Source organism: Enhydra lutris, unplaced genomic scaffold, assembly GCF_002288905.1.
Source record: "Enhydra lutris kenyoni isolate GAN:26980312 unplaced genomic scaffold, ASM228890v2 scaffoldscaffold24, whole genome shotgun sequence".
NCBI lineage: Eukaryota > Metazoa > Chordata > Mammalia > Carnivora > Mustelidae > Enhydra > Enhydra lutris.
In genome coordinates, this window is record NW_019154108.1 from 16,060,142 (window position 1) to 16,078,223 (window position 18,082).

General features: G+C 36.6%; 1 protein-coding gene across 3 annotated transcripts in view; it reads left to right on the forward strand.

The window, feature by feature from the left end:
• LOC111150651 (torsin 1A interacting protein 1) overlaps positions 1-18,082 on the forward strand; it is a 41,735-nt gene that overhangs the window by 14,286 nt on the left and 9,367 nt on the right. For all 3 annotated transcript variants that reach the window (XM_022508140.1, XM_022508141.1, XM_022508142.1), the window contains 5 exons: positions 3,242-3,283; positions 4,109-4,195; positions 6,638-6,694; positions 9,813-9,854; positions 10,373-10,441. In XM_022508140.1, the coding sequence (XP_022363848.1) occupies positions 3,242-3,283; positions 4,109-4,195; positions 6,638-6,694; positions 9,813-9,854; positions 10,373-10,441 (297 nt within the window). The remainder of the gene's footprint in view (positions 1-3,241; positions 3,284-4,108; positions 4,196-6,637; positions 6,695-9,812; positions 9,855-10,372; positions 10,442-18,082) is intronic.

Sequence of the window (18,082 nt, forward strand, 5' to 3'; positions counted from 1 at the left end):
TTCAATGGTAATATAGTCATCAATGTAGAAAATCTAAAAGAATGGACAAAAATAGGAACTGGTAAGTAATTATATAGCAAGGTTACAGGATGCAAGGTTAATATACCAAAGCTAATCACTTCTACATACCAGCAAAGAACAAGAGAAACTTGAAATTAAAAACAATGCAATTTACAATAGCATGCCCTCCCCAAATGACATACTTAACTATAAATCCAAGATTTGTACAAGATTTATATGAGAAAAACTATAAAACTGATTAATAAAATCATAGAATTTCAAAAAAAAATGGAGATATTCCACATTCACGAATAGGAAGACTCAGTATTGTCAGATACGGCTTCTTTTCTACTTAATCTATAGATTCAGTGTATTTACAATGAAAATCCCAACAACTTATCTGAAGTTAGAAACCTCTGCTCTGCAAAAGTCGGTAACGAGAGAATAAGAACAAAAGGCACAGACTGAGCGCAAATACTTGCAAGTGACACATCTAATAAAGGACAGTTATCCAAAATATACAAAGAACTCTTAGCACTCAACAATAAGAACACAACCTGATTGAAAAATGAGCCAAAGACTTAACAGACACCTCAATGGCAGATACACAGATGGCAAGTAAGCATATGAAAAGATGCTCTACATTATACGTCATCAGGGAAATGCAGTTTAAAACAATATACCACTACATATCTCTTATAATAGCCAAAGTCCAAAAAACTGGCAGTGCCAAATGCTAACAAGAATGTGGAGCAAGAGGAATGCATTCAATGTTAGTGGGGATATGAAATGGTACATACACTTTGAAGACAGTTGGATGGTTTCTTACAAAACTAACCACATTCTTACTATATGATCCAGCAATTACGTTCCTTGGTATTTACCCAGAGGAGTTGAAAACTTAATGTTTACACAAAAACCTGCACACATATATAGCATCTTTATTAATAATTGCCAAAACTTGGAATTAACCAACATGTCTTTCAGTAGGTAAATGGATAAATGACCTGGCATGTCCAGACAATGGAGTATTATTCAATGCTAAAAAGAAATGAGCTATCAAGCAATGAAAAGACATGCAAGAACCGATTATGACTTTCTGGAAAAGGCAACACTATTGAGACAGTAAAAAGATTAGTGGCCATCAAGGATTTGGTGGTGGTGGTGGTGGTGGTAGGGGAAGGATGAATAGGATGGAGACCAGGATTTTTTTAGGGCATGAAAATACTCTGTATGATGCTGTAATGATGGGTACATGTCATTATACATTTGTCTAAACCCACAGAATGTGCAACACCCAGGAGTGCACTGTAATGTAAATTAGGGTCTTTGGGTGATTATGGTGTATAAATGTAGATCCGTCAGTGGCACCACTTTTCAACAAATAGACTACTCTAATGGGGGATGTTGATAATGGAGGAAGGAAACTGTGCATATAGGAAACCTACCTATCTTCCCCTGAGTTTTACTGTGAATCTTAAACTGCTCTTTAAAATAGAAGAATTAATTTAAAAAGTAATGATCATTGCTGACCATATGCCATTATAAACAAGACTAATGCAGTGGTAGATGGGTAGTAGACTAGAAATCAAAAGAGCCCTGTGATCAAGTCTTTTTTTCATCATCTGTTCTGACTCCCTTAGAAAAGTCATTTAATATCTATGAGCATTACCTAGGAAATTATTCCCTTATGACCTTGTGAGAATCAGATAGAAGACATGAAGGTTTTTAGAAAATTAACTAGCAGCATGTAAATATCAAGGGCTTAACTATTATGAAGATAACGACGTAAGACATGACCACTGATTTTTAAGAAAACATCTGTTTGCATGCTGTGGGGTAAGTTATATATATATATATATATATATATATATATATATATATATACAAAAGATAAGTATAGTAATACATGCCTAGAAAACTCCAAAAAGGGAATGATATCTTTTTATACGAATGGAAATATTCATGAAAAAAATTTAAGAGAATAGCACTAAGGCATATTTGGCTTTCCATTTTTTGTTTTGGAAAAGAAAATTGAAAAGACAGTCTCCCTAAAGATCCTAGATTAAAGTGGAATCTAGGGGCGCCTGGGTGGCTCAGTGGGTTAAGCCGCTGCCTTCAGCTCAGGTCATGATCCCAGGTCCTGGGTTCGAGCCCCACAGCGGGCTTTCTGCTCAGCGGGGAGCCTGCTTCCTCCTCTCTCTCTGCCTGCCTCTCTGCTTACTTGTGATTTCTCTCTGTCAAATAAATAAATAAAATCTTAAAAAAAAATAAATAAAATAAAGTGGAATCTAATATACCAGATTCTAGCTTTTTAAGAGTAACATAGTTACTATGTGCAGTTACAGTTAGTTATACCAAAAATTTTGCAAATATATTTCACATATTGATTTTCATTTGCCACTATTATAGTAGGAATAGTTTGACCAGTGTTATATTAATGTAATTAAACTGACCTGAACAGAAGATTCCTAAATTCACCAACTAATTTGTTGACACTTGTCTTTCACAGTAGTTTTCCCTTTTGGAAAGCAAATACAGGTTAAGATAATTAGAGGGAAAAGAAACAGATTTCGGCTTTGTGAGCAATCTGATTCATGCTACTTCTCAAATGATCACTCTGCAATATTTTAGCCCAATTAATGCAAGGCCACATTTGGATTTATCTCCCTTCAATTAAAAACCTTTCAGAATACCCCATATAAAAATACTACATTTAAAATTTGTTTGATACATTGTGTCATTTATCTTTGTCCAGATTCTCTGCCTCTGAGAAATAATGGTGTTCATGAACTTGCTGGAGCTAGACAGAGTTTGTTTCCCTTTTTCTTCGTTTTTGGCTATATCAGTGCAATAAAGAACTGGTTTGTCAGTTCTACCAGGATGGTGGGTGTCTTAAGAGTGTAGGGACTCTGGCAAATAGGAGAATGAGAATACAGTTAACCTATATAGGGACTGGAATATTTGTCCACAGAGAATTTAATGTTTTCTGCAACAGGTTACATTTTAGAGTTCAAATGGACCTGGAGGCTAAAGGAAAAATAAACTTTCTGATTCTAGTTTGTGTCAGACTTATTTCTCACATAACCTAGAGGTAAATGATGCATATATTTTTAAGATTTAATAGAAAAAAAGTTAGTTGGTCTGTCTTTATGTTCCCTTTCCTAAATTACGTGCTCTTACTTATTTCTGAGCTTTAGCTTTTGGTATTACATGTGACATGTCTGCTTTTCTTTTCTAGAAGCCACCAGTATCCAACAGAAAGTCAATTTTTCTGAAGGAGGTATTTTCTTTTAAAATATTCTAAATGGTTGTTTTTTTGTTTTGTTTTGTTTTGTTTTTTGCCCATTAACATGAGGTGTAGTTTTGATAGTACTTTAGAAAGAGTAGAAAATAGTGTTTTTCTTCGGGAAAAGAAAAAAATCTATGCTTATCTGAACTCATAATTGGGCAGGTAAAATAGGACAGAGTGAGGGATGATAGTCTTTATATGCATTTTAAGCATCTTTTGTCTGAGTTAATAATTTTAAGCAAAGTTAATAAAAAAAGATTCTGGCATATGCTGGCCTCTGACTATGGTATTAAAATCATCATTTTTCCAAAATCAGCCTGTGAATAGTACAATAAAATTTAGTCCTATTTTAGAACCCACGTAATCTAAGGTTACCTGCATACTAGATGTTTGTATATGGATGTATGTGTACATCCCCCTTTCAGAAACACAGAGGGACATATGTATACATGTGTGTGCCTATATAAATCTTACCTGTATTTACACACTGACTATATATAGTTCCCCCCATAATGTAGAACTTTTCCACTACTTAATGCTCAATTGTTTACTCTTTGACTCTATAGTAAAGCCTCAGAATATAATCTTGTAGATATTACTCTATTTGTTTGAGAGATAATTATGTGCCTCAGAGAACATTAATGAGCTCATTTTAGCTTGTATGAAAATTTGTGATCCAGAATAGTAAGCATAATAACAATTCTATATCTGATAATTTGAGAGGTCTCATTTTAATGTTGAATTATTTGTTTTTTAATCTATATCATTAAAGTATTGAGTAAAGACTCTACTAGTGTATGATTTACTTCTTTTTAGGAGAAACTGAACAGGACGATCGAGACAGCTCTGACAGTGATATTACTACTGTTAAGGTCAGATCCGGGGATTCTCTTGATTCTGGAGGTAATATTGCTTTATATACGTATCACTTTATCTTAGGAGCTGTCTTTTTAGTTAAAATATAAAGGTATTTGTGAATTTGTTTTTAAAACAAATACTTCAAAGTGTTTTATTAAAAGTTGTGTACTTTTTACTATTTATTAAAATTACTGATTTCATGTGTACATCTAATTAGTAGTAATGCCATGTAACATCTAAATAAATAAGTCACTTTTTAGCCTACTTTGATATTAATGGAATAGAAGATACTTTTTGTGCTTGAAAGAAGAGTTATTTGTAGTTTTTTAAAAACATATTATGGAGAGGGATGCCTGGGTTGGCTTAGTGGGTTAAGCATCTGCCTTCAACTCTGGTCGTGATCTCGGGGTCCTAGAATTGAGCCCCATGTCAGGTTTCCCTCTTAGGGAGTCTGCTTGTCCCTCTACCTCTGGCCCTCCCTCCTCTTGCATATTCCTGTGTGTGTGTGTGTGTGTATGTACACACTTGCTCCCTCTCCCTTTCAAAGAAATCTAAAAAAAATTTTTTACATCTTATAGAGAAACTGATCTCATTGGCATTGGTACTCATTACACCAACAGGAATGTTAGTTAGATTTTAGGAAGTTTTAATATACCTAGGTAATTGCTTTTATCTCTGGATTGTTCAAATTCACACCAGGTCAATAATAACAGTTTATGATTGTTCACGTGAATTTGTGTAGTAAAGGAAAGAATTGACTGAAGAGAAAAAAATACCAGTTGAGTCTTAAGAGGCTGCTGAATCAATTTGTAAACTCTGCAGATAATGAATTTATATTTTAGTCCTATGAAAGAGTAATTTTTTACTTTCCCCTCACCACCTTTTGAGAATTTCTGAAATTCCTGTTTTACTTAATCGTTCCATTTTAAAAATAAGCTCATAAGCTGGCATATGGGCATTTGGTATTCTCTCTATTTTCCACCCTTCCTCATTTTCCCCCATTCTTTCTTGATACAGAAATCCCAAAGGAGATATGCACCATTCTAGCATAGTGGTTAAGAACATGGGCTCTGGAGCCTGAATCCCGGGGTTCCACTCCTCCTCTACTAGGTTGGTGCCCTCGGGCCATTGTTTAACTTCTGTGTTCCTCAGTTTCCTCATCTGGGTTTTTAAGAGGTTAAATTAAGTCACATGTGCAAGCACCTAGAAAGTACCTGTCACATAGTAAGCACTGAAATTCATCATTCTTATTAGTTTTGGTATAAGTTTTGGTATAAGTATACATAAGGCTCTAAAAATTAGAGACTGATTAAGCCATTCATATAGCCAATAATTTGACGCCATTGCTACTAGCATATAGCTCTTCGAAACTACGTAAACCACAGGCTCTGTGATCCCTTTAGAATTCTAGTAATTCTTAATGAAGCACATACCCGCATGTGGAAGAAAACTCTAGCTAAAGAACAAAAAGGGGAGCATATTAAGAAGAATACATATTTTCCTAGATTATTTCCTGGGCTAATTATCATAGAAGAGGTACAAGAAGAAACAAATGAGCCAAGGGGGGAAAAAGAGAGAGAGAGGCAAACAAGGAAACAGACTCTTAACTATAGAGGAAAACCCGACCAGTAGGGGAGGGTGGGTGGGGAATGGGTGAAGCAGGTGATGGGATTAAGTAGTGCATTTGCTGTGCTGAGCACCAGGGAGTATATGGAAGCGTTAAATAACTTAATCCTACATCTGAAACTAGTAGTATACCATATGTTAACTAACTGGAATTTAAATAAAAACAAAACAAAAAACAGATCCATTGGAGTGCAGGAAGAAAATACTAAAATTTCATGTATATTTATATTTCATCCATTGAAAATGTCTGTTTTTATTTTATAATAAATGTAACACGTTAGTTAATATATTATTTCAGTAATATGTTTTAGAGATTGATGCTTGGAATTTTTTAGTAATAGAATATGGTAAGAAAAATATTTAGCTACCACCTTGAATATGTCAAATGCTCCTGCTTCCAAGATAACAATCTGATTGCTTTTGAATGGGTTTAGTTATGATTCCCATCTTTATATGAAAACAAGTTTTTAAAGAAGAGTAGACTAAAATATATAATGTATTGGCCACTTACAAGAAAAATTTGAGGCAAAATGGGTAGTAATGATTTCAAGAAGATCCATCATAAACTATATGTTCCCAACTCAAAGCTTTTATTATCTCCCTTACCTCATGGCATGTTCCATACCTTACATTTTTCTCTTTAGGAAGTGGTTAGGGAAAGAGATAATTAATTTTTTAGATACAATATGACTCTTTAGAAACTTTTTAAAAATAAATTGTGTGCCCAAGTGTTGAATTCCCTGGGGTTTTACTGAATATCTTTGCTTCTTTATTACTCATTGTTCTCCTATAAAATATGCACTTAAAAAGTATACTATACTTTATAGTGTACTGTATTTATTTTTGTTGCTGTTTTTTTAGATCAGACCACCAGATCATCAACTCAATATCCAGAATCATTTTGGCAGCCATCACAAAGTAAGTAAAACCGTGTCTTCAGTTCTTAAAAGTCTATCTGTGTGTGTGGTCAAATGCTGTTCTTTTTTAAAGATCCTCTTTTCCAATTTAACATGCAGTGTTCAAAAAGAGATCTCGTGAATGCTAAAAAACTCATTCAGCATCTTGAATTTGCTTCAGTTCTGTACTTAAGCTTGAATTTAAAAAACAAGCATCTGCATTCTGTGACTTATTGAATGTCCTTGCTTCTCATATAAATTTGTTGACTGTTTTCAGTTTAATTTAACTAATGTAGTTTGAGTCTCCTTACGTGTACATATTGTAATAAGGATATAAAATTTTATATGTAGTATGATTTGGTCTCTGTTGCAAAAGTTTGGAAGGTTGAATAAGTAATAAACCAAGGTATAGTAAAAAGTTAATGATAAACTAGGTGGTAGGTATATAAAAATCTTATAGCCTCACTTACAATCTTAAAAATTTTCACAATGTGTTGAGAAAATTTAACAAAAGAAAAGATTAGAAAGTAATACAGTAAAATGCTAATAACAGTGATTTGTTTAGGATGGTAGAGTAATTGGTGACATTTTTCTTTTCCTTCTGTATTTTGCAGATTATATACCGTGGATATGTATTTCTTGGGTTAAGCAGAAATGATAGTTTCTTCCCTTCCATTTATAAATCAAGTCCCAGAATTTGAGTTAATTATTAATCAACCTACAATATCCTTGAATATAAAATTTTCAAGGACTTTTTTTCCTTTCCACATCACCTTTTTTTTTTTTTTAAGATTTTATTTATTCATTTGACAGACAGAAATCACAAGTAGGCAGAGAGGCAGGCAGAGGTGGGGGGGGGAAGCAGGCTCCCTGCTGAGCAGAGAGCCGGATGCGGGGCTCAATCCTGGGACCCTGGGATCATGACCTGAGCCAAAGGCAGAGGCTATAATCCACTGAGCCACCTAGGCGCCCCTCTACATCACCTTTTTTAAAATACGAGACTGTCTGTTTACTTACTAAATAAATAAATAAAGATTTTTATTTCTTTATTTGTTGCAGAAAGAGAAGCAGGCTTCAGCCAGGTATGGGACTTGATCCCAGGACCCTGGGATCATGACCTGAGCCAAAGGCAGAGACACTTAACTGACTGAGCCACCCAGGTGTCCCATGAGACTGTTTTTAAAGAAAAAGTCTTTAGAAATCTGTTTTGTAATTACTGTGTTCATAGAATTCCATTTTATTTCACTTTTTATATATTTAGTTTTTGGAAGGTTTGGGTTTGAACTTAAAACTGCAATAAAACAAAAGCCACTGAGACAGGAAAATAAATCCTTTGTGTAAAATTACTTGCTGAATCATCTGGTATCTTTGCCCTTTGTTATTCTATATCTTTGATCTTTGGACGCTCTTAAAAGTATCTCCATATAGGGTACCTGGGTGGCTCAGTGGGTTAAGCCTCTGCCTTTGGCTCAGGTCATGATCTCAGGTTCCTGGATTCGAGTCCCGCATCGGGCTCTCTGCTCAGCGGGGAGCCTGCTTCCCTGCTCTCTCCGTCTGTCTCTGTGCCTACTTGTCTCTCTCTCTCTCTCTTTCTCTGTCAAGTAAATAAAATCTTTAAAAAAAAAAGTATCTCTGTATATAAATTATGCTACATGCATACAGTAGAATACTTTCTAGTTATGAAAAATGAGTACTTCGTATACTAATGAATGGGTGATTGAGATATATATCCTCAAATCTAAGATGCCATTATTTTATGTGTCACCAATTAAACTATGACACATCCTTGATTATAAGATACAGATCTAGGGATACCTGGGTGGCTCAGTCAGTTAAGCATCTGCCTTCAGCTCAGGTCATGATCCCAGGGTCCTGGGATCGAGTCCTACAGCATCAGGCTCCTTGCTCAGCGGGGAGCCTGCTTCCCCCTCCCTCTCTGCCTGCCTCTCTGCCTACTTGTGATCTCTGTCTGTCAAATAAATAAATAAAATCTTAAAAAAAAATAGATACAGATCTAAGTCAGAGATTTTTTTTTTTTTTAAAGTACTTCTTGGAGTGCCTGGGTGGCTCAGCTGGTTAAGGGTCTGATCTTGGTTTCGGTTCAGGTCATTCCGGTTGTGGGAATGAGCACTGTGTTGGGCTCTGCACTCAGTGCAGAGTTTATTTGAGATTCTCTCCCTCTCCTGCTCCCTCTCCTTCCCCTTCTGCCCTCCCACTTCCCATGCTGCTCCGTCTCTGCTCCCTCACATGCACATAGGCTCTCTCAAATAAATAAATCTTTAAAAGACATTTTAAAAAGCATATGTCTGCTTTTTTTAAAAAGTATTTTGTTGGTATAGACTGAAAATAAATCTGAAAGAATGTTCATACGTCTTATTCACTATGGTATTCCTGCCCATAGTATGTACTTAATAAATATTTATGAATTTCTAAGTTGTACATTTCTAAAATGTTTTATTTCTTTTACAGCTAGCGTATATTGCATTTGTATGCTGAAAAAAATTGACAAATTTACTGTGACATTTGTATCAATCTGTAGAAATAACTCATTTCTTTAGGGCAGATTTGAATATTTATTTTGTTATAGTTGTTTGAAATACCATTTCTAGTTGTCCCATTGTATCATTTTACAGTTGTCTTTAGGTACCATCCCAAAACAAAAAATAGCATCTTTCTCTCCATAACTGCTTTGCAATGCCCACAACATTGCTTATATAGTATATATTAACATATCTGGACTGCCTGGGTTTATATCTCAGCTCTGCTACCTCTAGATATGTAATCTTGGACAAATGATTCGTTTCAGAGTCCTGATTTGTAATTAGGAATAATGGGATTCAACCACATAAAATGTGAAAATTAAGTAAAATTATACTTCATACTTGGTAAACATTCACTGCATGCAGCCATTATTTCGATGGTATTGGTCCAAAAGTTGACTTACTAATATTTAATTCTTGAATACTTTCAAGTTTAGAAAAGGGAAAAAATGGATATATCGCATGTTTGGGACTGATGAAAGAAAGGTTTGATTTGGGGGGGATTTTTTTGGTTTATAGTATCCATATTATATAACTAAAATGTCTGTGCAGTTCTTATTTCCATATGTTGAATGACCTTATCTTTCTGGTCTGTTTTAGGTCGAGACTTCATAACTGTTGATAAGCACCCTTCTGTGCTAAGTATGTGGTTGGTTGTTCTTTTATCAGTCAAGTAATTTTGACTTTGTCAAATTTAGATTTGAATAGCATTTTAAGTAATTTTATCCTCTTTGCTTTTTAATCCCACCACACATTGGTACCAAATGTGTAATTACTCTGTGATGCAGAAATGTGTTTAGGACTATTTGACCTGAAGTAACTTATATACAAGAATAAATGGTGAACTTTTTCTTCTTAATACTGAAATCAAGTTCAGTTATTATTGAATTCAGTCATTCTCAGACCAGAACAAAGGTCTTGTACATAGGTTTGTCTATTAGGTGATTATATATTTATTTACTGCCTATTTTACTTTAAGTAGTGGTTCATCCTTCATGGTATGATATTTTAACATTATCTTTTACTTCTGAACCTATTGATTTTGTTATTTTACTCCCCAAATTTGTTTTGCCTCTCTGATAAATTTACCTTGTAAATTTGTATGGTATACATTTTCAAAGTATGTGAAATGATAATCTTGATGTATGTATTTGCTTCAGGCTCGGGATATAAAAAAAAACCTCAGGAATGGTTTGAACAAGCTGCAAGAATAAGGGCTAGGACACAAAGTAAGTTGATAAATCTTTACCTATCCCTGAAGTAATTTTAAGTTTATTTGTTGTCTTTATTATTCAACATACAAAAATACTTAGTTCTTCAGATAGGGATTTAGACTGTGATTTCATTAATAAAGAACAGCTATGATTACTGGTTATTTCCATCTGCTTGGAGGAGCAGAAGATGGTGTAGGAAAGCCGGTGGATGATGGGTCCAGACTTCACAAGTTGTCAGTTCTGTCTACTCTCCTGACAGTACCTGGTTTTTATTTGTAGTGGACTTTGTTTCCTTTTATATAAATAACCACTTAGAGCAACTCTGCCTGCCCATTGTATTAAGTAATAAAGATTGAAACCTACAAATTGTATATTCATGTTTAGGTTTAAATGTCACAAAATTTGAGAAATACCGTAGATAGATATGATGAAATAATCGTGCTTTGAGTTCAGTGTCTTTCATAATTTCTATAGCTGTGTCTGGATTAAATCTTGACTGTGTTAAAAAAAAAAAAAATAAGTCACCCTTAACCTTTTATTCCTTCTTTATTCATCTAACCACAAAAAAATCTCAAGGTCATCAGGTACTCCCTTACTTTTTGTTTAGATAATATGAAAATTCCCATCACATATTTCTTGCTCAAGAAATGACTAGCTGTAGGGAGGCATCTGGCTGGCTCAGTTGGTGGAGTGTGTGACTCTTGATCTTGGGGTTGTGAGTTCAAGGCCCACACTGGATGTAGAAATTACTTAAAAATAAAGTCTTAAAAAAAAAACAAAAAATGAAAGGAAAGGACAATTCTGTAATAGGACAAGATTACCTTGTAGTAAACAAACCTCCGTGGCTTCACTTTTCTATCATCAGCAAAGTAGTGACGGTCACAGATCATTTTTTTTCCCACCAGTGAATTTATATCCCACATGTGAGTTCTTCAGCCATCTAAAATTGAAAAAACATTCTATCCTTGCTTTATTGTTGGCTGTCATTCCATATTGTATGTACCTTGCTATCAGAAAACCATTTCTTGGGGCGCCTGGATGGTTCAGTTTTAAAGTGTCTGCCTTTGACCCAGGTCATGATCCCAGGGTCTTGGGATTGAGCCCCACGTCAGGCTCCCTGCTTGGTGAGAAGCCTGCTTCTCCCTCTCCCACTCCTTCTGCTTGTGTTCCTGCTCTTGCTGTCTCTCTCTCTCTCTCAAATAAATAAAATCTTTAAAAACAAAAACATTTCGGGGCGCCTGGGTGGCTCAGTGGGTTAAGCTGTTGCCTTCGGCTCAGGTCATGATCTCAGGGTCCTGGGATCGAGCCCCGCGTCAGGCTCTCTGCTCAGCAGGGAGCCTGCTTCCTCCTCTCTCTCTGCCTGCCTCTCTGCCTGCTTGTGATCTCTCTCTGTCAAATAAATAAATAAAATCTTAAAAAAAAATAAAAAATAAAAAATAAAAAAAAATAAAAACAAAAACATTTCTTCTTACAGTTTGCTCTTTCTGACCTATTATAATAAGAAAGACAAATATTAATTATTTAGCTTACTAGGATTATGTTTATAACAAGTATCAAAAATTAAAACTTATGGGGTGCCTGAGTGGCTCAGTTGGTTGTCTGATTCTTGACTTCAGCTTAGGTCATGATCTCAAGAGTTGTGAGATCGAGCTCCAGGTCAGGCTCTGTGTTAGGTGTGGAGCCTGCTTTAGATTCTCTCCCTCTGCTCCTCCCTTCCCCCACTTCTCTTTAAAAAAAAAATTAAAACTTACTTTATAGATCTGAGAAATATATTCTTTTTTTTTTTTTAAGGATTTTTTTTTAAAGTTTTGTGTTTTTTTTTAAGATTTTATTTATTTATTTGACAGACAGAGATCACAAGTAGGCAGAGAGGCAGGCAGAGAAAGAGGGGGAAGCAGGCTCCCCGCCGAGCAGAGAGCCCAACGCGGGGCTCGATCCCAGGACCCCGGGATCACGACCCGAGCCGAAGGCAGAGGCTTTAACCCACTGAGCCACCCAGGCGCCCCTTTTTTTAAGGATTTTTATTTATTTATTTGACAGAGAGAGATCACAAGTAGATGGAGAGGCAGGCAGAGAGAGAGAGAGGGAAGCAGGCTCCCTGCTGAGCAGAGAGCCCGATGCGGGACTCGATCCCAGGACCCTGAGATCATGACCCGAGCCGAAGGCAGCGGCTTAACCCACTGAGCCACCCAGGCGCCCCTGAGAAATATATTCTTAGAAGTAAAAATGGCTGGGGCGCCTAGGTGACTCAGTGGGTTAAAGCCTCTGCCTTCGGCTCAGGTCATGATCCCAGGGTCCTGGGATCGAGCCCCTCATCAGCTCTCTGCTCGGCGGGGAGCCTGCTTCCCCCTCTCTCTCTGCCTGCCTCTCTGCCTACTTGTGTTCTCTGTCTGACTTGTAATCTCTGTCTGTGAAATAAATAAATAAAATCTTCAAAAAAAAAAAAGTAAAAATGGTTGAGTTTAAGTATATACACTATATAAATCTGGGAGATCTGTTGTGTTAGTTCTTAACTATGTAGTCTGTATAATTTATAGCAGATACATTTCTTCCAAGTAAGTGAAGTATAGTACACATTGTTACCAAAAAAAATGTTTGTATAATTTTTATTTCCTCTGATAAGACACTGTGCAAATGCAGTGCAGAAAGGAAAATAATGATGTTGAAGATCTGATTGGAATGTAGAAATAGATCTTTTTAGTTGCTAAATTGATAGCTAAGTCTTGGTACTTTATCTGTTTGCATCCCTACTTTATCTTAACTTAGTGTACCTAATATGGTTTAAGTAACTGTATACTGATTAATAGCCATCTACCATATATAGTTTTGAGAGTTATATAGAAATTATGTACCAGAAGTAGGATGCAGATACCAGAATTTTTTTTTAGACGCTTAACCACATGAGGATTTTAAGATAAGAACAGTGAACACGAAGAAAATATTTTCGATGAAAGTGGAAGACTGCAATGATTGTCATACAGCCTTATAGACCCTTTCAGTCCAAAATCATTTTAAAAAATTGTTTGCTTAGCATTCTGAATTTCATATTTCATTAAGTTTACATTTCTGCCTGCTTTAGTGCTAAAAAAAATTAATATTTAGGTGTTCAGGAATCTGGGATTTTAAATTTTTTTTTTTTTAAGATCCCATTCATTGATTTGACAGAGATCACAAGTAGGCAGAGAGGCAGGCAGAGACAGAGGAGGAAGCAGCTCCTTGCCGAGCAGAGAGCCCGATGAGGGGCTCCATCCCAGGATCCTGAGGTCATGACCTGAGCTGAAGGCAGAGGCTTTAACCCAGTGAGCCACCAGGCACCCTGGGATTTTAAATTCTTATTGTCATCCTGTGTTAGCACCACTTCCCTGGGTAGACAGGTCCCAATTTGGGTTTCTGCCTATGTCCTACCCTTTTGGGGAAGATGGTACCACTATCTTTATTTTTCCTATTTCCCAGATGATAAAATGGTGAGAATAGGGAAGAGTTTCTATGCAGGAGTCAGACCTCTGAATCAGTGGTTCATCAGTATACGTGCTTTGGAACTTCTCTAAAAGTAGTGCAGAGACACGAAAGAGAGTTTAGAGTTAGAGCTCCAGTCCCAACTCTATTACTTACTAATAGAGTGATCTTGGTAAAGCTCCTTAACCTTCGTGAACCTCAATTTTCTTTCCTTTAGAGATAATGGTGCCTATAATTAGGTTACTCTAATTAGCTTAAGATGTATGTGAACACAATTTTTAAGTCTAAATAATAAATGAATAATTACTAGTGTTTATTGTTAACAATATATTGTGTAATAATAATGACTATGAAAGAGTCATGCCCTCTGCTCTTGACATTTATAGAGTGACTGATTGTTCCTGTACTCTTCAAACTGGAAAATCTTGAGCTTTATCCTTTGTGTGTGTGTTTTTAAGGAATTTCTGTCACTGTTTTTTTTTTTTTTTAATATTTTATTTATTTATTTGAGAGAGAGATAGAACACGAGCCAGGAGAAAGTCAGAGGGAGAAGCAGACTCCCCATGGAGCTGGGAGCCCGATGCAGGACTCGATCCTGGGACTCCAGGATCATGACCTGAGCTGAAGGCAGTCGCCTACCCAACTGAGCCACCCAGGTGCCCCTCTGTCACTGTTTCTAATAATATTTTTTAATAAGAGGGATAGAGATGCTCTGCCTGAGCAGTAGATACCTTATTAAGTTTGTTCCTGTTCTGTGAAGTTTATATTGCATGTTATATAATAACTGTTCTTCAGCTGTCCATCATTAAAATCATTATAGAAGAGAACTTAACAATTTTCATACATTATCTCATTTGAACTTTGTAACCGTGGAGTAAGATATTCAAGATAAACATTTTTTTTTAAGATTTTATGTATTTATTTGACAGACAAAGATCATAAGTAGGCAGAGAGGCAGGCAGAGAGAGAGGGGGAAGCAGGCTCTCCACTGAGCAGACAGCCCCATGTGGGGCTTGATCCCAGGACCCTGGGATCATGACCTGAGCTGAAGGCAGAGGCTTTAATCCCCTGAGCCACCCAGGCGCCCCAAGATAAACATTTTCTTGATGGCTTTTTTTTTCTAAGACAATTGTATTATGTTTCACATGTCCTTTCACTGCAGTTTCCTCTGCTGCCATCCTCATAACTTTTTTAGTCATTTTATTAAAGTATGATTGCATACATTTAATGTATACAACTCAGTGAGCTTGGAGATAAATATACATCTGGGAAACTGTGACCATCTGGGAAACTATGCCATAAGTATATCACCTCCAAAAGTTTCCTCCCACCCTCTTTATTTATTATTATGTGTGTGTATGATAAGAGCACTTAACATAAGATCTACCCTCTTGGCAAATTTTAAATATACAGTACGGTATTGTTAACTATAGGTGCTCTGCTTTATAGTAGAGTTTTAGGACTTACTCATCTTGTATAACTGAAGCTTTGTACCCTTTAATACCTCCTCATTTTCTCCTTCCCCCAGAAACCACCATTCTACTCTCTGCTTCTGTGTATTCAACTATTTTAGATTCCTCATAAAATGAATTGCTTGTCAGAACCTACCACTCTGTTGTTTTATATGATGCAAAACATTGTAGATTTTATATGTATTATTAACACTATTAAAAATTAGAGGATATGGGATGCCTGGGTGGCTCAGTTGGTTAAGCCACTGCCTTTGGCTCAGGTCATGATCCTGCAGTCCTGGGATGGAGTCCCAAATCTGGTTTCTCCTGCTTTGCGGGGAGCCTGCTTCTACCTCTTTCTCTCTGCCTCTCCCCCTGCTTGTGCTCTCTCTCTCTCTGTCAAATAAATAAATAAAATCTTTAAAAAAAAATAGAGGATAATGTGAAAAAGATACTTGTATTTACTTACAGGTATAATGATTCATACAGGGGCGCCTGGGTGGCTCAGTGGGTTAAAGCCTCTGCCTTCGGCTCAGGTTATGATCCCAGGGTCCTGGGATCGAGCCCCACATCGGGCTCTCTGCCTGACGGGGAGCCTGCTTCCTCCTCTCTCTCTCTCTGCCTGCCTCTCTGCCTACTTATGGTCTCTGTCTGTCAAATAAATAAATAAAATCTTTAAAAAAAATAAAAAATAAAAATAAAAAACATTTACCTGTGATGATAGGCCAATAGGCAGTTTCTTCAGTTACTAGAGAGAGAGGTATACAGTATCCTATTTCTTTGAAAACAAAGTTATGAAACAGTAAGAAAACTGACATTATGAGTTTTATATGAAGTATCACTCCTTTTATGCCTATAAAAGGATAGGCTATCCTCTTCCATACAAGTCTTGCGCACCATGTTCTACACAGTGACTACTTAGGAGAAGACAATGACACAGAAACATCTCCTACAGTTCTTGTCGTACAGTTAATTAGATTTTCACACCAAGACATTCATACACATAAAACAGATAAGCTCATTGACTGTACAGCATGTTGGTTATTTATTGTTCATTAGGTGGAAGTGCATCATCATAAAGGTCTTCAACCTCGTCTTTGTATCAAGTAGGCTGAGGAGGAAAAGGAAGCGTTGATCTTGCTGTCTTAAGAGGGCAGAGGCTGAAAAGGTGGAGAATGTAGAAGGGGAGGCAGAAAAGGCAGGCACATACCAAAATACTTAATTTCTGTCTGATTTTTTTTGCCTTCTCATATCTCAAAAAATGTGTCTATATGGCACCAACTTTCTTCCACCATAACCTTTAGTTCCAGTGCCTCTGTCATAAAAGAGTCCATGTTGTAAAAGAAGTCAAAGGCAGTCTTGAGTAATTGGAAGCCTTCTGCCAGATTATCTAACGTCAGTTTGTTTTCGGACACTTCTCGGTTTTCTGCCTTCTTCCTCAGTGCAGGCACACTCATCTCCATCAGGTCATCTTTTAATTCCTCTGGTGTGCTCTTTGCTCATGAGTGTCTCTAAGATGCATATCTTTGTTTTTAATTCCAGTATAATTAACATACAGTGTGATATTAGTTTCATATATACAGTATAGTGACTCAGCAGTTACTCAGAGCTTCTCACAGAAAGTGTACTCTTAATCCCCTTCACCTGTCCCCCCTCCTCCCACCTACCTCCCCTCTGGTAACCATCAGTTTGTTCTCTAAGAGTCTGGTTTTTTCTTTTGTTTCTTTTTTCTTTGTTTGCTTTCTTTGTTAAAGTCCACATATGAGTGAAGTCATATGGTAGTTGTCTTTCTCTGACTGGTTTATTTCACTTAGCATTATACCCTCTAGATTCGTCCATGTTGTGCAGATGGCAAGATTTCATTTTTTATACACACACACACACACACACACACACACACCTCAGATCTTCCTTATCCATTCATCTATCAAAGGACACTTGGGTTGCTTCCATAATTTGGCTATTGTAAATAATGCTGCTGTAAACATAATGATGAGTGTATCTTTTCAAATTAGTGTTTTCATATTCTTTGGTTAAACACCCCATAGTGGAATTACTGGATCATAGGGTAGTTCTATTTTTAGTTTTTGGAAGAACCTCCATACTGTTTTGCACAGCGGCTGCACCAGTTTGATTCCCACCATTAATACAACGAGGATTATTTTTTCTCCTCGTCTGTGCCAACACTTGCTTCTTGTGTTTTTGATTTTCTCCATTCTGACAGGTGTGAGGTGATATCTCATTGTGGTTTTGATTTGCATTTTCCTAATGATGCGTGATATTGAGCATCTTTTCATGTGTCTGTTGCCGTCTGTGTCTTCTTTGTAGAAATATCTAGTTCATGTCTTGTGCCCTTTTTTTTTTTAAAGATTTTATTTATTTATTTGACAGAGATCACAAGTAGACAGAGAGGCAGGCAGATAGAGAGAGAGAGAGAGAGAGGGAAGCAGGCTCCCTGCTGAGCAGAAAGCCCGATGCGGGACTCGATCCCAGGACCCTGAGATAATGACCTGAGCCGAAGGCAGCGGCTCAACCCACTGAGCCACCCAGGCGCCCCATCTTGTGCCCATTTTTAATTGGGTTATTCGTTTTTGTGTGTGTTGAGTTATAGTTCTTTCTCTACTTTGGGTACTAATCCTTTATCAAACATGTCATTTGCAAATATTTTCTCCTATTATGTAGGTTGTCTTTTAGTTTTGTTGATGATTTCCTTTGCTGTTTAGAAGTTTTTTTATTTTGGTGGAGTCCC